We start from the raw sequence: 23,398 nt of genomic DNA, 5'->3' as shown, positions 1-23,398 counted from the left end.
GTTATCAGCTTCACTCAGCTGCTAGTCAATGCTGATAAACTATTTTTTTAACCTAGTTTTTTTGCAAATCTGCTAGGCTATAAATATCAGTTGTTTCCTGCTATCGAATTTTATTGTTTTGAAATAATTCTGGAAGCAACACAAATGCCCGAACGGGTGTAAAAAGTTATATTAAAGCAAAAAAATAATAAATTTGGAAAAAATATGCGAAAATGGGCCTTTTAAAGCTAAAAAGGAAGAAGTCGAGATATATGTGATTTATATTCAGATTGATATACATATATATCATGTTGAATTGGTTGTGCAAATGGTTTCACTCCGACTCAAGGGCATGTAAGAAATAAATTAATTAAAATTTATCAATAATTTCAATCATGTATGAATATACATATGTTTGTATTTAAAGAATACTAATCTTGACAAAAAAAATGGGGTTAACAGTGTAGTGTTAAGGAAGAAAAATGTGTGAAAATTATAAAAAAAAAACATTGAATCGCAGTGTTAAGATTACGGATTACGCCAGATCAATAAAAAAATATTTTGGGAAAACAAAAATTGTTTATTCGGAATACAGAAAATTACAAATAGGAGTCTTCGAAAATGGTAACAAGTGAAAAAATCATAGTAGTTTAAAACCCATTAGAAACGGTAGATAATATAGCAATAATGAAAGGAATAATAACTTACGAGCGTTCGTCGGTAAGCGGAAAGGGAGCGAGTGGTTAAATTTTTAAGGCTTTAAAACAGTTTATCTTGATTTCCAGCAAAACTGCTACTCAAATGGAAAGTTATATAGCAAAGCTGTAGGTAAGGAAATATTCTACCGCTTCTGTTTTAACACATTCTTCACATAACCTTAAAATTTGTGCCAAAAATTAAAAAAGTCAGTTTTTGGCTTTTTATTTTTATCTTTTAAAAAGAAATTTTTCCTTTTGCGAAATTTGGGGTCCATGAAGCTGTTTTTGTTCTAAGCACGCTGTAATTATTTTATTTTTAAAATATTTTTTTCTTACTGTACTGTCAATTTAATATTGGAAAAACCCTTAATTTTCAATAGAAAATTCTCCAGACTAAAATATCTGCTTGAAAAAAATCTATAATATTTTTCTTCCTCGAAATCTCTATATTTTGGTGTATAAAAATTATACATCACTAGTGTAAATTTTCTCAGAGAAATCAAAAACACGCCTCCCGAAACGATTCAAAACTCTTTTTTTTATCTGTTACTACGAAATATTAAGTAGGTGAAATAATCATAGTCAGGTAATGCTATAAGGCATGAGATTTTTGGAAATAATTTTTTAATTTTTTTGTTTTTGGTAGTCACCATTATGTGAAAACAAAAATTATGACTACTCCTTGGGTCCATTACCTGTATTCGTCTATTGTTATATTAATTTTTTTTTTTTTTTTTATTTTTTTTTGATTTTTGAATTTAAGATAATTTTTTTAGAAAATTTTTTCTCACTGTCAAAAAGATTTTTTGGGGGGTCCTCCGGGAGATCAGCTACGTGATTAAGGGAACCCAAATTGTTCAAAATATTTATTAAATATTAATTTAATATTTATTTATTTAAAAAAAAAAAAAAACTCTTCGAAAAAAATCACGAAATATGCAATTTTTGCAACTGGATAAAACTTTATAAGGGAATTAAACATTTTAAAGAAAACTTTCACGAATTTAAGGTGGGTGACTGGCAATACACATACAAATGTAACTACCATAACGGTATGTAAAGTGCACTATCAGCCTAATGTAATCATTACTAGATAACAATAATTAATTTTTTTACTTCATTACGTCCAGTTATTAGTTACTAGTTGCGCTGATAAAATGCAATACCAGTGGATCATTGCTACACTTAACAACAAATATTTAAATAGCAACATACACACATATGTATATATTCAAATATATATTTTCAACGCACTTTGTCCCAACGCCCAACAGCGAAGCGCGTTTTTTCTCTCATTAAAAAAAATGTAAACAAAAAACTGATAAAAATAAAATAATTAAATATTCACATTCGATTGCAAAAAATGAGCAAATGAGCGCAAGTGAGCTGAAGAGAGCAGTCATAGCCAATGGAGCCCCCATTGCTAGACACATAAGTAGAAAATTTTGCAATGAAAGGCAGTTGATCGCGGAACGGCAAAGAGTTTGCTAGCATGAAGAAGCGCATACAACGTGGGAGCTTGTAAAGTGTAATCTTTGTTTTTGTAAAGTGCGTACGACTCGTGCTACGCCTTACGCATAGAGTGTAGTAATTTATTGAATGTGCAATTGAAACCAACAAATAAATGCATTAATAAGTATTTGCTTGTATGCTTTTTCGTTTGCCTTTTAGTGTCAGATAGTTGTGGTCCAAAGGTGAAAATGTCACTGCGCTTCTACTATGATTTAATGTCGCAGCCGTCGCGTGCGCTCTATATCATATTCAAGATAAGCAATGTGCAATATCAAGATTGTCCGGTCGCCCTGCGCAAAGGTAAGTGGACAGTGAGCTGACCTCATTCGTAATGGAAGTGGGCGCTGTGCTTGGACTTAGTTATGTTGAGTTCAGTGTGCTAAAATCCATCTCTTTATCAATACTTATCAAAGGCACTTTGATTTAACGTTCTTCGCTTAAGAATTCATGCCCAAAATTATATATTGACAAAATTTTATTTTATGTACATTAGGAGATGCAAGATGAACCTAACGTCGTCGATAGAGTAATATTGACAGAAATCCACTAAATGATCAATATGAAGTCAACACTGGGCCTTACAGGGTTTCATTCTCAAAATAATCTTATCAAATTAGATATCGTTAACACTAAGTTCCGGTTCACACATGGACACTTTTATTTTTATTTGTCTCTTGCACCACGTTGCTACAGAGTATAATACTTTTGCTCACCTAACGGTTGTACGTATCACCAAAAACTGGGCGAGATAGCCTGTAGGTACCATAGTGTTGTATAGATGTATATATGATCACGATGACGAGACGAGTTGAAATCAGAGTAACTATTCTTCCGTCTGTCCGTCCGTGCAAACTGTAACTTGAGTAAAAATTTAGATATCTAGCTGAAACTTCGTATGTATATGCGTTCCTTGGTAAAAAGGTAAGGCGGAGTTCATAGATAGGCGTATCGAACCACTGCCACACCCACAAAACGACATTAATCGAAAGCATGTAAAAGGCATACTAAGAACTAAAGTAAGATACCGAACTGTAATTTGACAGAGAGGATCGAAGTAAAAACTTTGGTAAAGCGGGCGTGGCCCCACCCTCTATTAAGTCTAAAGAAAAAATCTCCTAAACCATTGAAGCTACAATAACCAAATTCGCTAACGATAAATCCCTTTAGCACCCCTATTGACACTCTGACAATGGATGAAATTGAAATATAACCCCGTCCACTCCCTATATAACGGTTAAAAACTACTAAAAGTACGATAAATCAATATCTAAATGCGCCAGATTCATAAAATTTTTAACCGAGATGGTATGAAGCTGTGGGAGCAAATCAAATACTATCAAATAGCCCACTTTTTGGTGAAATCACATTTTTTCGAACTTCCGACTGACTTTAGCCCATACTATAGTATGTGAGGTACTTTATGAAACCCAAGAAACATTTTTTAGTACGTGGCTTGTTATTAGTATGTGGTATTGGCATTAGCGAAGAGAAGAAACGACTGGCACGCTGTTGTTGACTCGGCTATAATCGCGTAAGCGGTGTCTACGCCAGTAAAGAAGAAGAAGATTGGCAAAAATACATAGAATCGAGCCGATACTAAAGTTCATACTCAATATCAACTTTTGCCAGCACCTGAAGCAATTTCACTGTATTTGATCTTTGAAAATTGCAAGATTATAAAATGTTAAGTTACACCCGAGCATAGCCCTTCCTTACTTTTTTCCTTCCTTGTTTTTTAATATTTCTCGACCCCCTATCACTTTTCAAATATACATTTTGTTTCCTCTCCTTGCACAGGTGAGCACTTGACTGAAGAGTTTAAGGAAAATATAAATCGTTTCCAACGTGTACCCTGCATTATCGACGATGGCTATAAATTAGCCGAAAGTATTGCTATACTCAGGTGAGGAGAAAATTATCAAACCAAACCAAATTTTATATTTCTAGTAGAACAAATTTGTACATAAATATGAGCAATAGCATAAAATACCGAAAATTATGTCAGATACATAAGCGAAGAGACTTAAAAATGTGTGATTTGTTTTGCCACAAAGCTACAGAGTTTCCATTGTCCCAAATTCTTTTTTAAAATTCTACTAAACTTGAAACTATTTGTAGAAATCCTCTAAGGAACCTCCCTCTTCTATTCTGTTGCAACACTAAAACATTTTCGATTTGCAGATACCTCAGCGCAAAGGGCAAAATACCCGAACATTTATACCCGAAATATTTCGTGGAGCAGGCGCGCGTCGATGAGTTTCTCGAATGGCACCACATCACTTTGCGTGTGACCTGCTCCCTATTCTTTCGCACGATATGGATGGATCCACTGCTGACCGGTGTACGGCCGTCAAATGAGAAAATTCAGCACCTGACACAACATATGGAGGCCAATTTGGATATTGTCGAAAATGTGTGGCTGCAAAAAACAGATTTCCTAACCGGACAGCGTTTGACGGCAGCGGATATTTTTGCCGCGTGTGAAATAGAACAGATACGTGAGTAGTCGAGACATTTTGATTATTGTTCAAAGCCGAAAAATATATAATAATTTAAGCTTTGAAGACTGAACTAAAAATGCTTAAATAATATAATTTTATAATTTCAATTCTTACCTTTTTCACTGCAGGTTTGGCAGACTACGATGTGCGCATAAAATATCCGAAAATTAAGGCATGGTTAAAGCGCGTGCGCGCCGGCTGCAATCCACACTATGATAATGCTCACCAGTATGTGTACAAAATCAGTGGAACTGCGCCACATGCGAAGCTATAAAGAGTGAAAGCGACGTTGTTTTGTGACTTTTTGTTAAAGAAAATAAAATGTAATAAAATAAAACAGAAAATAAAAATATATTTTATAATTATGATAACTTGTTAATCTAAAAAATTGAGATAGCGGAAAATATATTGTTAAGTACGGGAATAAAAAAAAATACGTAACAACAACACATTTCAAAATGCTTATAGACAAATTAATAGTAATAAAATTTAAAAACGAAATAAAAAAACTAAAAAATAAAAATAAAAAAAAATTAAATTATAATATTAAAAATTAAATTAATAAAAGTAAAATAAATTTTTTTATGTAATAAATCAAAATTAAATACAAATTTTAATTATTTCGTTTAACATTATTTTTCAATCAAATATTTTTTTTGTAATATTAAATTAAATTTTCATTAAAATTTAAGTAAATAATAACTAAAATTTAAACAAAAAATTATTAAATTAAATTTTAATTAAAAATTAAGTAAATGATAATTAAAATTTAATTTAAGATTACAAAAAAATATTTTACTGAAAAATAATATAAAGCAAAATAATAAAAATTAACAAAATAATAAAAATTAAAAAAAGCAAATTAAATAAAATTGATAAAAATAAAACAAATTTATTTATGTAATAAAACAAAATTAAATAAAACCAAATTTTGACTAAATATTTAATTTGAGATTACAAAAAAAAAATTATTTATTCAAAATAATAAAAAAATTTAATTTACGATAACAAACAAATTATTTACTATCTAATTAAGGACATCACAGAACATAAATTCAAAACATTTAAAGATAATAACAAACAAATTAATAAAAATAAAATTTAAAAAAACTTGATTAAAAAAATTTAATTAATGAAAATAAAATAAACAAAAAATAAATATAAAAAAAATGTATGTAATAAATCAAATTTAAATTAATTACCAAAATATTAATTAATTTTTAAATTAAATTTACAAAAAAAAATTAAAAAAAAATAATATTAAAGATAATAACAACCAAATTATCAAAATCAAAATTAAATAAAACTACAAGAATGACATTTATAATACTTAATTAATTAAAGACTTGTAAATTTTTGAATTATACAAATTTAAACAAAAGTAAAATTTTTAATCTCAAAATTATACATAAATTTTGAAAACCTGGTTCTTAACATGAAAACTTAATTTTTGAAAAAGTTTGGTATTAAAACTTCCAAAACAAAAAATATGTGGTTTGAAGGCATAAGTTTGCCGACACTGCTCTAGAAAAGTATTTATGCAAAAATGTGAATTCAGTTTTTTTTTTTTAATTTTTCAGTGCGATGCCTGGAATTGAAATTTTTTTGTAATTTTTCAATTCGGTATTTGAAATTATTATTTTTTTTCTAATTTTTAAATTTAGCATTTGATAATTTTTTAATTTTTCAATACAATGTTTGGAATTGAATTTTTCAGGATTAAATACTTTTTTTTTAATTTTTCAATTCGGATATTTGAAATTAGAGTTTTGAAAATTATTTTTAGTTAAGATTTTCAGGATCAAAACCAAAAAGTTTATAATTAAAAAACTATAATTATACTAATTAAAAAATTATAATTATACTAATCAACATTTTTCGGGGTTACAGCAAAAAAAAATAAAAAATTAATGGTACCACGTTAGTTTTTTTAATGCATTATTCGAGTAATCGTACACAAAATAAATGTAATATAAGAATAAATAAAAATTATAGTGAAACAAAAAAAGATAACTAAAAGTTCATTAATAAAATAAAAAAATGGCATTAAAATATAAAAATGTATAAACTTCTGTTTTAATTATTTGTTAATTAATCTTAAAAATTAAAAAAAAAAATAAAAAAATATATATTTTTTAATAAATAAAGTTGATAAATTATTGATATTAAATTAAATTTTGTGACATATTATTTTTTTATAAAATTTTATTTTTAACTTTTCCTTGAGAAAAAAAATCGGAAATTATTTTTTAAAAATAAGATAGCCAACAAAGAAAAATTCCACTTTCCTCCAAGTGAATATTATTACGGATTTAAGGTGTGGATACCGCAGAGATTTTTCTTTGAGAAATAAGATAGGCAGGCAACTAAAACAACATACGCTTTCCTCCAAGTCAACTTTTCTCGAGATATCCAGGCCCGGATACCGCAGAGCCCATATTTGAAGTTTTCGCTGGTTTATAGAGAAACGCGTTCCATTCAGCAACCGCCGTTATTAAGTACATATGTGTATTCCTCCATATTGTAAAACTGCATCTGCATCATTACAACAACCTATAAAGTTCTCTCATATCCTTAGACCACAGCAAAACTCAAAACCAAGTCACCCATCATATAATATTCACATTACATATTAAAGAAAAATACTTTTCAATTGTTTCATTTCTAAATTTGTAATTTCTGTTTATTTACTCTTGATAATATTGATGCGTGTGTGTGTATGTTTGTGTGTATGTGAGACTTCCTTCAGGCTTGCTTCATGTAAACTACTTCAATTGCGAATTCACTGCTTTTTGCATTTTAATTCATGATTTTTTTTTGTCAACTCTTTACAGTTATTTTGTTGGAAAATCTTTCGTGTGGGTTCATTTAATATTTTTGTTTATCGCTTTTATTTCATTTCATTTAATTGTATATGTATAAGTAATTACACAAAATAAATCCATACATTTATAGGTAAATAGGTAGGTAAATATATATATGGTATATATATATATATTTATATATGCATGTATATATATGTACATACTTTTTATAAAATACATATATAATTTCTGTGTGTACGTGTGTGTGTTTTTTTGTATATATTATAGGTATATCGAGCTACATACAATTTCTACTGTGTCACTTGCAGCGCTTGTAACGCCATTTCGATACAAACTTTCCAAAAATGGGGGCACAAAATGTTCGCAAATAAATTCTCTTCAATTACATTTCAATTCACATTTCAAATACTAACACTAACGCGCACAACTGCCGCTTACCGCATACCGCTTGCTAACCTACCATAGCTAACCTCAAAAATCAGCGAATATAATAATTTAAACAACAAATATTTCAATATATACATATATGTATATAATTAGCTGTATATTTTTTTTTGTTTTGACCAAACATAATTTTGGCTTGTAAATATATGTATAACTTAAGTAATTATTTATAAGCAAATAACAGAAATTAAAATTAATCGCATTTTAATCAAATCAATCATCATCAAAATAATCATTTATGTATAATTACAAATACAATGCAAATAGTTTAATACAAACATAATTATTATCGAATAAATAGTAATTATGTTACATGCATATACACATACATACATACGTACAGGGGAGCGTGGGTTCGTAAATAATAATAATTATTAATTAATAATAATAATAATAATAATATATAAAAACAATTAAATAGTTGTTTTTTGTTTTATTCTAGATGTATGTATAATTTAAATTAATTCATTTCAATAATTTTAGCCGCATACAAACAAACAAGTGTGTATGTATGTATGCCGCACTTTTTACTTTTGAAATCATAATAACTTTTATCCTAGCAAATACCAACAAATTTTTTACTTCAAAAACTCATTTTTACCATGCCGTGCGCTGTACATTTACAAATCATTAAAAAATCTCGATATAAAAATAAGCGTTTAACGTCGAGCATAACCTACAAATTTACAAATTGCGCAAGTTTTGCTTTTTACTCTCCGTACTTAATGTGTGTGTGTGTGTGCGAAAGCTAATTTTAATTTTTTTTTTTAATTTATTTATCATGTACAAAATGCTTTTTAATCAATTTAGTTAAAAACAATGTTTTTTAATTGAAAACTTATTAAACAATACAACAGCACAAGTCAAAATAAATGCGCAAAAATCATAAAACTTAATTCAATAACACCGGAAATTAGAAAAACAATATATTTAACAATAAATCGCGGCTTTTCGATCGTTTTTGCTACGTTTTCAACTTTATCACCCGTTAGCCAGTCAGACGAACTTTGTTGTTTTTTTTTTTGTTTTGGGTTGCAAGAAAATATATCATAAAATATATATGTATATGTATGTATATTTGTTGGGTTTTACATAGCTGGTGTCTACATTATTTTGTTTCTTATGGAATTTAACTGTAATGTGACAAAAACGGAAAACGAATGTAGAAGAAAAATATGACAAAGGGCACTTGCTTTTCATTTTTTTAGGGCATTAAAATCGGAAATAAAAATGTTTATGTCGGAAAGTATCTCAAAAAAGTCGATTTTATCTTTAGAACCTAACAGTAATTTAACATCGTAGTAAGTAAGAGTGTATAATGGGAAATTTAAGTAACCTACAACGATAATATTGAGTGATAGTGATTCTGCTGGAAAAGCAAAAGCAAAAAAACAAAAAAACGACGAACCTAGCAGAAGACAGCACAAGTTGAGAGAGTAAGAGGCAGAGATAACTACTTGGTACAATTCCCGCAAACGGACCGGGTTTTTTATTCAATCAAGGACTGTCAACTCGACAGAATTCTGTATCTATAACAACCTGGTACAATTTATGCTTACAGAAATTAGCTGCTGTCATATTAAGAAACAGCTGTTAAACACATGTTCGACGCATTTGTTTTGATTCTATGCATTTTAATAGTTTGGAATTGGGAAAATCCAATTAAGATTAATAAAAACAAGATTTTGATATTTTCTTGCCAATTTCTGTTAGTTTTCCGTTTCTTTAATTTTTCGTTATTTCGCCCTTTTAGGAGAGCAAGTTGTCAATTTCGCATTCCTCTTCTTGCTGATAGCTAATAGCTGTTAGAACTTTAGAAACTAATCCATAACAAGTTACTATCTGGTATTATTTTTCAAAAATTAAAAATTTTAAAAATAAAATTTTTCAAGGCCTAATTTTTTTAAAACTATATTTTTCAAAAACGAAAATGTTTCAAAACCTAAATTTTTCAAAAAATAAAATTTTCAAAAACTAAAATTTTTCAAAAACTAAATTTTTCAAAAAATTAAGAATTTCAAAAACAAAATTTTTTAAAATTAAAATTTTTAAACTAAAATTGTCAAAAACTAAAAGTTTCAAAAATTTTATTTTCAAAAATTAAAATTTTCAAAGACTAAATTTTTAAAAAACTAAAATTTTTCAAAAACAAAATTTTTCAAAAACAAAAATTTTCAAAAATTAAAATTTTCAAAAACTAAATTTTTCAAAAACTATTTTTTTCGAAAAAAAATTTCAAAAACTAAACTTTGTAGAAAGCAAAAAAATCGTTTTGTCACATTACAATTTCGGTCCAAAAAAAACCTTTTCCATCTTCATCCTTTCATGCAATTTTAATGTCTTATTTATATTACTATAAATAAATATTTTTTGTATTATTTTTTGGTTTTTTTAATTTGTAATTTTACCACTAAAGTTGCTTGGCTTGTGTGTAGGCGTTGGGAGGTGTTGTATCTTCTTAAGTGCGTTTACATTTATTATATATATTTATATGTATTTGTTTAATAAATTTTAATTTTTTCGCATTAAGGATATTTATGCTGTAATGGCGAGAAGGGTGTATGTATATAGGGAAAATTTCTAGCTTTATAGTTTAATTTTAGCTCAAAATTGGATTTTTCGAAAATAATTGGGGATAATTTTTAGACAACATGTTAAATTTCCATTAAAATTTTGACTTTTTCGAAATATTTGTAATTATAAAATATAAATATTAATTTTTCTCAAGTCGAAAATTTGCAATAATGCACTTTTAGTTATGATTTTACTTCAGCTGTTATTTTGAACACTCCAAACTACCGCAGTGAGGTTTCGATTAAAAAATCAAATAAATTTGAAATAATACAAAAATCCTGCAAATTTTTATAAACTACCCTTAATTAATAATCTCAATTAGTTTTACAAAAAATTTCAAATGCTACACTAGACTACTTCAATTCAATAATAAAAACCATGCTAACAAATATTTAATTTACATAAATTTACTAAATTTCAACAGACTACTCTACAAAATTCAAAAATAACCAAAAAAAAAAATACAAAATTACAATTTTACAAAGTTTACCTTTTCACTCTTCAAACTCTGTGCTTTCGAGTAGGTAGTGGTTCTAAATCCTATCTCTAATATACTGGATGCATGCAGGAATTTCTTAAGCAATACTCTATACACGCGACACACAGCATAAATATCCTCAGCACTTTCTTCATTGTTGTTTTGCGCTTTTTCTTTTTTGCTTTTTTTTAATTATAACTTTTTTCTTGCTAATACTAGAATGCTTATTTTTTACACACACATTTAAATGAACGCTGCTGACTTTTTTGTATTTGTGAACTTAATAACTAATTGGTGTTTTTTCTTGTTTTTATCTTTTGCTTGCAACTGCTTTTGCAATTGCGCTGCGCCGCTAACTGCACTGTTCGACTTTACGACTTCACGTTACAGTTTACTCTTTACACGCATTTCTGCGAGTCTAATACCGACTTCTGTTGATATTCTTGATGCGTATGCCCACTTCCAGCACGTGCTCGCCACCCGCGCCGCTCGCCATGGCCACTGTTGCGCTGCCGGCATTGTCGCCGCCCACGCCATTGCCACCGTTACCGCCGCCGTTGCCGCTGCCACCGCCACCATTGCCATTGTTGCCGTCTTGCGTTAGATTTGCATTGATATTGTTGTTGTTGTTGCTGATATTGCCGTTCGCACTTGGTATAGGAATGCGTCGCAACACAGTTGTAGTGGTGGTTGTAGTGCCGCCCGCACCCGCTGTGACCTTACAGGTGTGATGATGATTGCAATTGTTGGTATTCGCTGGCGGACAACCATTGGGTCCGACATAGTCGTGCGGTCCGCCTACGGTGTGTCGCCGTTTTATGGAACGATTCTGTTTGTTTTGTATCTGTCGCTTCTTCGTTAGGTTCATATCAGTCTTTTCATCCTTAGTCAATGCTGATGCCGAGCCGCCGGTGTTGTGATGGCCACCGCTGCTGCTGTGTCGACCCGACGATGATGAATAGTTGCGGCAATTGAACGAAGCGGAGCGAAAGAGTCGATGATCGCGTCGCTTTTTATTGTAACGATCTAGAAAAAATGGCGGCGATGCTATGATGAGTGAATCTTTCGGATCGCTCGTCGTCGAACCCTCTGAGTCATCGTCCGAGCAACATTGTTGCTCATACACTTGTTTGTTAAAGCGTGTGCCACGCCCCAAATAGGAATTACGCGCCAAGTTGCCACCGCTACCGGTACCGCCAACATTGGCGCCTATACCGCCTTGTGTATTTGTCGTTTTTACCGTTAATATAGCAGTTGGCGTTGATGCCGCCGTCGATGGTGTACTGCCGCTGCCCACAATCGTTGTTGTCGAACCGGGATTAATGGGCACGGTAGCCGAATGTTGTAGTTTGTTGTTTTTGTACGCGGATAGAACCGCTGCGACACGCTGCTCTTTGCTCTCATTCGCTTTCGCCGAGGCGATGGTGTTGGTGGCGGTGCAGGATCGACTTAGCATCAGCACATTCGGCGCATCCAAGGGGCAGGAATGAAAATGACGCTCAGGCGATTCATCGGCATAGGGAATGTTTTCAGAATGCAAATGCAGTGGCTGGCCAAGCGTGTGTCGTCGATTTTTCCGGAACTCGGGTGAGCCATTCTCATCATTCGATTCGGAGCCGCTACGCAAGTTCCGCAATTTCGAGTCTAGCGTGTCGGTGATGGTGGTCAGTGACATGGAACCTATGTGAAGGCACAAAAATTATTCAATTATTTGTCAAACCGTGTTAACTTTATAAGAAAAAAATAGAATCTACAACAATTTAACACATCCTTGCGCGTACTTACCGGTATCGCTGCGACTATTGCTCGACTCATCATCGGTGAGCAGCACCGATATATCGACACTGCTGCGTTGCTGCTCTTTGCTCATGCTACCGCCGCTGCCACTGCCCGAGCCGCTACAGCTGCCCGAGTCCTTCTCATCCAGACTGGCCTTCCGATGGTGCAGACGCACAAACCCGCCACCGCTATGATTGATCAGGAAGTTACGCTCCTTTTTCGTCTTTTGCGTTGTGGATGTAACGCTGCTGCTGCCGCCACTACCGCTACTCGACGACGCCGTGGTGGCATTGGTGGAGCTGCTGCTTGTGGTCATCGCTGTGGTAGCGGATTTGGTGGAATCCAATGACTGAAATTGTACACGCAATGTTAGCCCAATATCATAAATTGTGGGCACGGCTTTGCGGCGCCGCTGCTGCTGCAGCTGCTGCTTTTGCATTTGCTGCAGTGGCGGCTGCTGCAGCTGCTGTTGGCGACTGGCCGTTGCGCATTGCTTTAAAGGCTTAGTGGACGCTGTGGCTGCTGCCACGCATATATTGGGTGTGGATTGTGTAGTAGTGTTGTTGTTGGTGGTGTTGGAATTGGTGCTGGTTATGTTGTACTTGAGTAGGGCGTTGTGCATGTTGTGTGGTGCGGAAATGAGTTTAGTAATGGTTTGATTGAGGTTGATGGATGATTGCAATGATTTGCGTTTATGTTTGTTTTTATTTTTGTTATTCGAACTCATATATGCATTGTGACTCTGATTCAGATTTTGTATTTCGCTTACCAACACACTTTCGCCCGAGTAAGTATCCGAGCTGGCAGCGCCACGCTTACTATGTGTACGCCGCCGCAGTTGTGGAATGAAACGGGATGTGCGTGTTGTGGACGACGACTCGGTTAGTCGTTCGATTTTCGATACATTGTGCAGTAACATATTTGTCTGATCCTCTTGGGTGTGTAGCGCACCGGAAGCGCAGCTGGAGGTGGACGCAATGGGCGTGTTGCCTGTAATGTCAGCCAGATCGGGCAAGGGACCATTCTCGAAAAAGTAGTCATACTGCGAATAGTATTTAAAATTATTACGTAATCAAACAGTTTTTAAATTTCTAATGTAATGAAATCGTAGTTCTGAGATCTAAACTTTTTTCCAACAAACTAAGATTATTTTTCCATGTTACTCACCTGCGTCACGAGCAACTCAACTATGCGGCACTGATGTTTCATATCCTTCACAGCGATCTCCAACGTATCGTTTGGTGTGCGTATAATCGACGGTCCGAAAATAATCGCCAAATTCTTCGGTTCCATCAAATTCACTTCACAATTTTTGCTCACACGACTGAGATGTCGTATCAAATGTTTCAACGTCTCATAGGAGTAACGCGGCAACGTGTTAAGCAACTCTTTAAGCTCTTTTATACGTTCCAAACCCGTCTTCTTATCGGCTTCAATGAAATTTATATAGAAGGAACATGGTAGCAAAGCATCGGGCAGATTGCGTATGTATTGCTTTAGCAGACTCGAAACCACATTCACGTCCTCCCACCTGACGTCTGTGTTGCAGCGATCCCATGAAAAGTCCGATTTATTCACCTGTTCCGATAGCTCTGATATGGCAGCCTTATTGCCGGGTATACGGTAGATACCAACGATACCGAGACCCTTCGTCTCAACAATATTTGTACAAACATCCACTAACAGCGGCACATATTCGTTGTTCTTGGACTGCAAGTTGAAAGACGTGGATATTATTGAAATTTTCCTAGAAGCTAGTTTGAATTGAACACTCACCATCGGACATGATTTTAAGGGCACACCAATGGAACCGGTCGTCTTGCCACCCGAAGCTAAGCTTGATGGCGAAATGTCCGCATTGTGGCTGCTACTACCACCGCCGCGTCTAAAGAGTAAATCTTTCCAATTTTTGGCTTTTGGTGAACCTAAATCTTTATCGGGTATATTTTTGTGTGAAGATGATTTGCGCGTTTTCATCACCGGCGAAATAGAGTCGGATATGATCTCTGAGTCGCCGCCGCGTGATGTTGTGCTTAATGGTGAATATTCTGGTTGTAATTGTTGGTGTTGGTGTTGGTGTTGTACGTTATCATCACAGTATGTTGCTGTTGGCATGCTAGAGATAGCCGCGGTTTTCTGCGGCTCAGCCAATTGCCTGCCTTGAAGATCCTACGGCATTGAAGAAAGAATTTTAAATACAATAATAGTTAAAAAAAATATATAAAATAATTTAAAAAAATTAAATTAATGAAAATTAATAAAAAAAAATACTAATAAATTAATAAAAAAAAAAATCCATTACTCACACTATCGTCATAAATTAAACTATTCTTCCATTGCAATAAACCGAAAATGCGTTTCATTTCCGTCATGCTTTTCGTTTTGAATAATATTTCCGTTGGTTGTTGGTGGGGCTGGTGATGTGTTGGCTCCATATGTGACGCTGTGGTCGAAGCACTACTGCCCGACGACGTCAACTTGTCGGGCACATCATCCAGATTCAGCTCATTGCCTAAAGTGGCGATTTGCGTTGGTTTCGATTGCATGCGAAACATGTAGGATTTCTTTTTATCGACTGATTCATCGAAGATTTTAAAATTTCTAATATCGAGTTCTATCATCTGTGTGAATAGAATATGGAAATAAATACAAATTGCACGCTTTAGTCATTTGAGTAATATTTTAAAGAGATTTGCTTTGACTTACATTGCTCTCCTTACAACTACGACCGGGATAGATGCGTAAAATATCGCCTTTGATTTCGATTTTCACTTGGCGCCAAGAACGATAATCCGAAAGACGCTGCAAGGAATATGAGATGATGATTTTTTTAGTTATTATTGATAAAAAACACAAGAGAAAGTCAAAAAAATTGCAAAATATTGAGATTTCTTAAGGAAAGTACATGTGATCAAATTTGAACCAGACTGACAAAAAAAAAAATTAACATTTTCACATAATTTAAAGCAATGAAAATAGCAAAACATTGACTAAGTTTCATAAAGCACAGTACATCTGATCAAATTAGAACCGGCCTGACCAAAATAAATTAACATTTTCAGATACTTTAATATTAACGACTTCAAAATAGACTTCTGGGCCAAAGCAAGCCCTCCAACTCTTAATTCAATTTTCTATACACTTGTTATACGCCTCGACTAAAATGGCCTTTAATACCCTCAGCAGATCTTTGTGTTTTTTGGTTTCGGAGCCACTTTTTTCGAAATTTTTTTTAGCACTGCGTTAGATTTTTGAACAGTTTCAATGTGATATTAATAAACTCACGTCTCTTCACCAGTAATTATGCCTTTAATGAATGAAGGGTCTTTAGCTACGTTGCCGAGCAACTCTCTTACGACCTCTCCTGGACGTCTCATTTACAAAAGTTTCCGGCCTTTTGGTAAGAGTCTACAACTGACTTTGTACTGCTTTATTCCTGAAACATTACACAAAATATGTTAAGCCGCTCCATAAGAGATGCCTCTGCTATCTCTCTGATGCCTTTTCAAGCCTCGCTTCCTTAACTTTTTCAATATTATCATCATTAACAGAGGTGGATAGACGGTTCGCTGAGGCACATTTACTAATATATATATGCGCACTTGTTCCTCAGGTTCCCATGAAGCTGCTCATTCGGAACTGCCGATATTGGACCACTACAACATATAGCTACCATACAAACTGATCGACCAAAATCCAGTCTTTGTAAGGAAAACTTAATGAGTTGGCAAGGTATCTTCACGAAATTTGGGATAGGTTATTGTACAAGATAACGCTTCTAATTCCAAACATGTTATTAGGATCGAATAACTATAACATATAGCTGCCATACAAACTGACGATCAAAATTAAGTTCTTGTAAGAAAAATTTGAGCCTGTGAAGTGTATTTGGTGCGCCGAAGTTGACTTCTTTTACGTCCTTTTTTCATGCTAAAAATCACAGGACAAACTTTGCACAACGTAAACAAACAAACAGCTGTTAAACAAACACTACTATAATAGACTGTCACTGTCAAACAAAATACACACGAGAACATGAAAAAGGTTGTGGCCAAAATGTTTTCAAACTTTCAAAAATTTATATTCGAATATAAGATACAATATAAATATTATATATACATATGTATTTACAATATTTATAATTTATTACTTCATACTTATATAAACGATAAGGTTTTTATATTGCCAATAAAAGAAAGCATTTCGTATTAAAATTCCATACACACCTTTCCATTGATGCACGACGACTTAATCTCCATTTCAGTTTCGAACACTTCCATTTCGGTAGCCACATCCTTTGTCTCCAATTTGCCATTTATGTCTGCGATTACATCGTCAATGTGAACGCTGCAAATAAGTGATAAAATAAAACGTTAAATGGCATGACTTTTTTGATTTATTAAATATACAGCTATATGCATAGATATGCATACATACATACATATAAGTATGCCTATCGCTACGTGTACGTATTTTCACGCGTTAAGTAATTAGTAAATCAATCACAAAACACACGGCACAACACAGTGCATATCTACCAACACCAACACGAGTACACTACACACGGGGTTTATACACACCTATTTCGTATTTCACTATTCGCCGATTCGCGTCTACTTTCACTTAAAGCCGCCGCAGCACCGCCACCAACACCTGCGGCCGTCACTGCCGCCACAATAGCCGCCTCTGCAGTGACACTAGCTCTATCTTTCAAATGCTGTTGCTGCTGCTCCACCAACTGCTCCTGCGCCGTGGCCGCCATCAATTCGGCTGGGCTTTGTATTTGTACGCGTTCATCGCCGGCCACCACGTCATACGTGGGATCGTCATCGTCAACATCATCATCATCATCGAGTGACGATTGTTTCGATGTCACCTCAATGAGTGGCGGTGCACCAATGCCAACCGCACTGCTGCTATTCAAACCAGTTAACGATGTAGTGGATGTGTCCGAGGCTGAGTAATCGGTTTCATTGTTAGTGGCGCGTAGATATGAAATGCGACGCATCGGTTTGCTATCGTCAAACGAGGACATCGGCTTAAAGCGACGCACCACAGCAGCACCGCTGCTCCCATCCGCCGAGGAAGTGCCAGTAGTTGTGGCCACTGTTTGTTGAGAAAGATAACAAAAGATGATGATGTGATGTGGTCAAATCGAAATAGAAATATAAATAGATGAGTGGAAAAACAGCAGCAGCAGCAAAACGGAAGTGAGTTCGATTGCATGCAGCTGGTTTTCCAACGCAATCAACACAACGCTGTGTATTATAAACAAAAGTGTTGTGAGCGCGAGAGCAACTTACCTTGGCTGCTTGCTGGCACCACGACCACCTCGTTGCTTTCGGCGATATCAGTGAGTGCCGGTTTCGGTTCAGCCACCGCAACTGTTGTTGTTGCTGTTGTTGATCCAAGAGCTTCCGGTAATTTGCCAGTGTATTCTGCGAAAATACGGCGGAAAAAGAGCAATAAAATATATACATACATATATTTGCAGGTACTAAGCAGTTTTTCTTCTATTTTACAACGAGGCAAACGAGTTTCGGTGTAAGCAAAAAAGAGTGCACTGTTTGTGCAAGTAAACAGAAGGCAAGCGATAAAAGCAACTAATATGAGGCTTATTAAGCAACTTCAATTGCTAATGAAACAGTTATACGATTGCAGTAATGCTTAATAATTGATTACTTTATAAGCTAATTGAAGTTGAGTCCAACAAACGAGCTTAGATGCAGAATGATGCTTAAATAGAGAGCTTTTCTGACAATTATGCTCAAGCAATAAAAGAGATGTTGGGCAGAGAATGGTCGGGTTCGAGTACTGCATAACATCACTGCAGTAATTTTTTGGGAGATTTTTTTCATAGCGACAGTACAGAGCTGATCCAAAGCTCTGTTGAAAACACTGAGTCTTAGTTTTTATGTTGTCGAGTGTTACGGATTGTTATGATGAGTTGTAATTGAATTCTAATAGTTAGCTCAACAACTAGGCTGTTCTCACAACAGCTGATGTAAAGATCCGCAACGGTTCAGATTTTTGTCGAACCAAGAGCTGCCAGCTCGGCAACATTCCTCACAATTATTTGGAGAATGTTTTACTGAATGCATTATCTTTATTTTGATCGGTTCGTTAGAATGACAGATATGTATATTGTATAAAGGTCCGACGTCCACAATTTGTTTGACGATTGTAGCCTTGTCTTTATCTTCGTGATATTTGACAAAAACTGGTTTATGATCGATCAATTTATATGGAATACAGGGTTTGTTCGGAATGTAATAGGACTGATTTTTTCCGCCGCGACTGTACTTCGGAGCGTTTGCGCACCGACTGGATTCGGTAAAATGCGTTCCTAGCTAACGAGCGGCAGGTCAGGTGTATGCGACCTGGAGAGCCAGGACAAACAGACGTGTGATATGATCAAGCAGGCTTACCAAGATGTTGCTTTAGCAAGAAGTGATGTGTTTCGGTGGCACCAAGCCACCAGGGCCGAGAAGAGGTCGCTGATGAAGACCGTGCTGGGAGACCTGCGACTTCGACAAACACGGACAATGTGACTCGTGTGCGCAAAGTTTTGAGTTTAGACCGTCGGTCTAAGTATTCGTTTAATTGTCCAGATGTTAAATTTAGCAAAATCTGTGACTTGATAGAGCACTTGAGCCTGCGCAAGGTGAGCGCGAAGAATGTCCTAAAAGTGCCCACTGACGATCAAAACTAGTGAACAACCTAGCTATCAAACCAAGCCCGGTATCCCAACGATTCCACAGCCGCCCTAGAGTCCACATGTGGCCTTCCAGGTATTTTTTTGCTTCCTTGCCTGAAAAGGCGGATGAAAGGCAAGCATTTTGCACCTCAGCTCTCAAGGTTATTGCGGAGAATGCTTTCCGTGACGCCCTCAATGCTTTGAAATCGCACTGGCAACGCTGCATCGACGCAGAAGGAGCCTATTTTAAAAGTTTTTAAAGAATTGTAACAAATGGTTCAATACATTTTTTTAATCGACTCAATCCTATTATTTTCTGGACAAACTCTGTATATACATATATGCTCTTTTGGACCGATTTGAGCAATTTTCTTCAGAGATTTCGGTATTCCAGATAAGGAGTAGACCCTGATCGTTAAGTTTATAAAACGGCTATATGCTATATTCGTCCGATATCGATATATATAAACATACTTTGTAGAGTTTCCGAAGTTTTCTACTGGGTGTTACAAACTTCGCGGCAAACGGAGTATTGTCTTCAAAACGCTCTACTCGTCTGCTCAATAGCTTTCAAAATAAAGTTAAAAAAGAAAAAGAAATATAAGCATATAACTCACTATTAGACGGCGCATGATCTATGGTAGTCGTAGCCAAACTGGCCTTGTGGATCTCCATGCGACTATACTGCACACCATCCACCACACTACCATGTTGGTGTTGTTGTTGTAGCTGATGCTGTTGCAACTTCGACAATTGCATTGGCGCGTGTGACGTCTGCGCTTGCTGTGTTTGTTGCAGTTGTTGTACCTGTAGCTGATGCAACGGATGATGTTGCAGCGATTCGTACAGCACTGTGGGTTTCTTTATCAGCACCACATTGCCAGCTGCTGCTGCTGCGGTGGCGCTAGGCTCAACACAGGCGCTTGTGTTGATGGAGAGCGGTTGGAAGGGATCAAAGCCTTTGGCGAGATGAGAGACGAGCTTGCGTTCGAAACTGGAATGAAAATGAATGTATAGGAAAATGTAATAAATAAATCTGTATGAAAACTATGGATATAGTATATGAAAAATGGCTTAAGCCAAGACAACTTACACTTTATTGGTGACTCCAGTCTCCTGCAGGGTTTCCAAATAATCCAAATCCTTTACATATTTATCACCCATGCCATTGTTGTTGCTCGGCCGGCTGCTTGCGCTGCCATTGCCAGCTGCATGTCGCGAGGGCGCCGTTTCAACGCCGACAGCACGTACGCCACCAGCGCTCACACTTGTCGTCGCACTCAACGCACTGCCACGACTCATAGCACTCTCCATGCTAATATAGTTGCCACCGACGCTGCCAACACCACCACCACCACTAGTGGTCGCAATGTGGTTTTTGGCTGCATTGCCACTGCTGCTGACACTGCCGTAGTATTGATGCATTTCAATTGCACTGACGTTGGCGGGCAACAGCTCACGCGTGCTCGACGCCGATGAGGATGTCGCCGAGAGTGGTTGCTTAAAGTGTGTACGCACCTGACCACGCGGCCCGCCGCCGCCGCCACCTATGCTGCTCAGCACTGATGAACCGGCCGATGTCGATGTCGTCGACACCATAGACAATTGCGGGCTGCCCGACGGTGGTGTGTGCGGCGGGAAGAAATGCTGTTGGGCGGTGTGGCTCACAGCGGGTACGCTGTGCAGCGTGGCGTGCGTGTGTGGCAGCGGTGATTTAAGGAATTCCTCTTTTTGCTTGATCGATTCACGTAGGCGTATCATCAATTCGCTGGTGTCAACGGCGCCGACACCCGAAGCGGGCGCATAGAAGGCGGAATTGGCTGCGGCCGCTGCCGCTGCGGCTGATTGTGTGTGATAGAGTTGATGTTGTTGCTGTTGTTGTCGGGATAATACTGTCAAATTGGGCGGCGGTTGGGAGCTGCAAATAAAAAAATAAATGCAAATGAGATTAGTGTGAAATTTTCGAAGAAAACGTAAGCTTATAAAGTTTGCGTAATAAATAATGTACATATAATATACTATATACTATACAGTATATGTACATATATTAATAAATTAATACTGAAAGCGGTTTTTCGAGATATACACATATGTATAGGCGTATAAATATAATACCTCCGCAACCTTAAATGTTACTTTGAGAAAAAATCGAGCAAAAAACCTGAAAATCAAGATTTAAAAAAATAGTTGTTGTTGTAGCAATTATTTATACTCTCTTTGAGGAAATGTGTAAAATAACTTTTGTTGTTGTAGCGGCAGAGTTCTTTCGAGTTGACCTGGTAAAAAATCCGGCTACGTTCCGGTTACGTAGACCCGACTGTCTTGATTCCCACGATTGTCTTCGGAACTGTTAAAATTAACTGTCATCGAAGTCACTTAACGGAAGGTCGAGGAAGCGGGCTGTTTCGACGGAGTCGGTTCGTCAGATATGCAAAGAGGAGGTAAGTCCCATAGAGGGGTTAGTGTTTACATGCAGGACATACATATGTTTGGTACGTCAGGGCTGCTTCTGTATAGCTAGGAGGTTTTACTGCTACAATATCCAGAACGAATTTGCGCAAGGGTCACAATTCCCACAACAATCGGTTCTACGCTGCAGGAATCGACACGGATTTTATCCGGTCAAGGACTATTATTGGAAGATCTTATTGAGTTTGGATCGGTAAGAAAGAAAATTTTAGGAAAAGTAGTTCCAAACGGCTGAAGCATAGGTAAGGATAAATAATATCATTATGATGATTTGGGCCCAGAAGAATTGGTATGGCCCTCTATTAACTGGATGTAATCTGAATGTCAAATAGTGAAAAACAACCGAAGCAATCTATACATTTAAAAATCTATATGCAACAGTGGCCAGAAATGAAAATTTCTTTTGAAGATTATGCCATTGCCTAGGTGAGTAATGGCGGCTGGGCAAACACCGACTACATGATCCCACTTTTCAACTGGAAAGCAAGATCCGAAGTAAACATAGAAAAAGAAGGCTGGCCTAAAGGTATGTTAGCTACGCGCAAAACTCTAACCATCTGTATGGATGACTGGAAAATGGACGATAGACTTGGTGCCTGAATATATAGTCCAGAGGTAGGCATAAAGCAGCGGTTTAAGTTGCCAAACCAGTGCAGTATATTTCAGGATTGAGGACTTTGATATTGCGAAAGCCGCGAAGCTAGCCTCTAATCCACCTGCAGGCAATTCCAGAGTCAATATCTACGTAGACAGTCAAGCAGCAATCAAGGCAATAATGTAGTATAACATATTAGCCAGAAATGTCTAGGGAAGTAGGGCGGCAGTCAAAAGTGTTGCCAGAAGCAAGCAACTTCACTTCTACTGGTTTCCAGGTCATAAAGGCATTGATGGCGATGAAATAGTGGACAAGATTGCCAAGAATGGTGTACGGCTAACATCCGAAAACGTGATCAACATTGGGAAACCCATGCATTGTCTATATGACCATCTCGGCAGAAGCATGGTAAAGAAAATCAATCCCAATGGAATGAGCAACCTACGTGCAAAACTGCAAAAGTCATGTGTAAAACGATAGATCGGAAGTAGAAAAAATGTTTATTGGTACTCGATAGAAAAGACTGTAGGAACACGACGAGAATACTAACTGGTCACTGACTGGTGGCGATACACATTCGCAGGATGTGGCTGACAGAACGAGAAGACTGTGGGAAAAGTCTAGAGTAGGGCACGAGAGAAACAACGGAGAATCTCTTGTGCACTTGTCCAGCAATGGTATGATACAGTTGAGGAGGTATTAATAGTGAGGCCACAGAGACTTTTAAAATACGCATGAAGTTCAGGCATCCTAAAGGATGACTACTCCTCTTGGACTTAGCAAGTAAACTCCATCTGGTATCGCAGAGGACCAAACTGGTCTATGCGTGGCTTATTGACCTATCATA

The 23,398-nt window shown here is 35.9% G+C and overlaps 2 protein-coding genes across 10 annotated transcripts in view; one reads left to right on the top strand and one right to left on the bottom strand.

The window, feature by feature from the left end:
- Positions 1-272: 272 nt before the first annotated feature.
- LOC105229461 (glutathione S-transferase theta-1) lies at positions 273-5,061 on the top strand. 5 transcript variants are annotated; one of them, XM_049455015.1, is made up of 5 exons: positions 273-333; positions 2,349-2,489; positions 3,987-4,092; positions 4,371-4,687; positions 4,819-5,061. In XM_049455015.1, exons 1-5 carry the CDS (start codon positions 288-290, stop codon positions 4,962-4,964), a joined length of 756 nt encoding a protein of 251 aa, XP_049310972.1. In that variant the 5' UTR covers positions 273-287; the 3' UTR covers positions 4,965-5,061. The 5 variants fall into 5 exon arrangements, with proteins under 5 accessions (XP_049310972.1, XP_049310973.1, XP_049310976.1 ...); XM_049455016.1 differs by lacking the exon at positions 273-333 and adding an exon at positions 2,091-2,225; XM_049455019.1 differs by lacking the exon at positions 273-333 and adding an exon at positions 2,123-2,205.
- Positions 5,062-7,565: 2,504 nt separating this feature from the next.
- The window catches only part of LOC105229445 (rho GTPase-activating protein 21), a 122,256-nt gene continuing 106,423 nt past the window's right edge, over positions 7,566-23,398 (bottom strand). For 3 of the 5 annotated variants that reach the window (XM_049456296.1, XM_049456298.1, XM_049456297.1), the window contains 12 exons: positions 20,581-21,405; positions 20,105-20,481; positions 18,094-18,228; positions 17,371-17,896; positions 17,017-17,137; positions 15,497-15,592; positions 15,097-15,411; positions 14,567-14,959; positions 13,958-14,500; positions 13,560-13,832; positions 12,797-13,139; positions 7,566-12,691 (listed from right to left, as the gene is read on the bottom strand). In XM_049456296.1, coding sequence (XP_049312253.1) covers positions 11,430-12,691; positions 12,797-13,139; positions 13,560-13,832; positions 13,958-14,500; positions 14,567-14,959; positions 15,097-15,411; positions 15,497-15,592; positions 17,017-17,137; positions 17,371-17,896; positions 18,094-18,228; positions 20,105-20,481; positions 20,581-21,405 — 5,209 coding nt within the window. In that variant the 3' untranslated portion in view covers positions 7,566-11,429. Of the gene's footprint in view, positions 12,692-12,796; positions 13,833-13,957; positions 14,501-14,566; positions 14,960-15,096; positions 15,412-15,496; positions 15,593-17,016; positions 17,138-17,370; positions 17,897-18,093; positions 18,229-20,104; positions 20,482-20,580; positions 21,406-23,398 lie in introns of all 5 variants that reach the window. The other 2 variants (XM_049456294.1, XM_049456295.1) reach the window with 1 other exon arrangement.

Source organism: Bactrocera dorsalis, chromosome 4 (assembly GCF_023373825.1).
Source record: "Bactrocera dorsalis isolate Fly_Bdor chromosome 4, ASM2337382v1, whole genome shotgun sequence".
NCBI lineage: Eukaryota > Metazoa > Arthropoda > Insecta > Diptera > Tephritidae > Bactrocera > Bactrocera dorsalis.
Note: the sequence above shows the minus strand (reverse complement) of the source record. Positions and strands in the feature narration are given on the sequence as shown.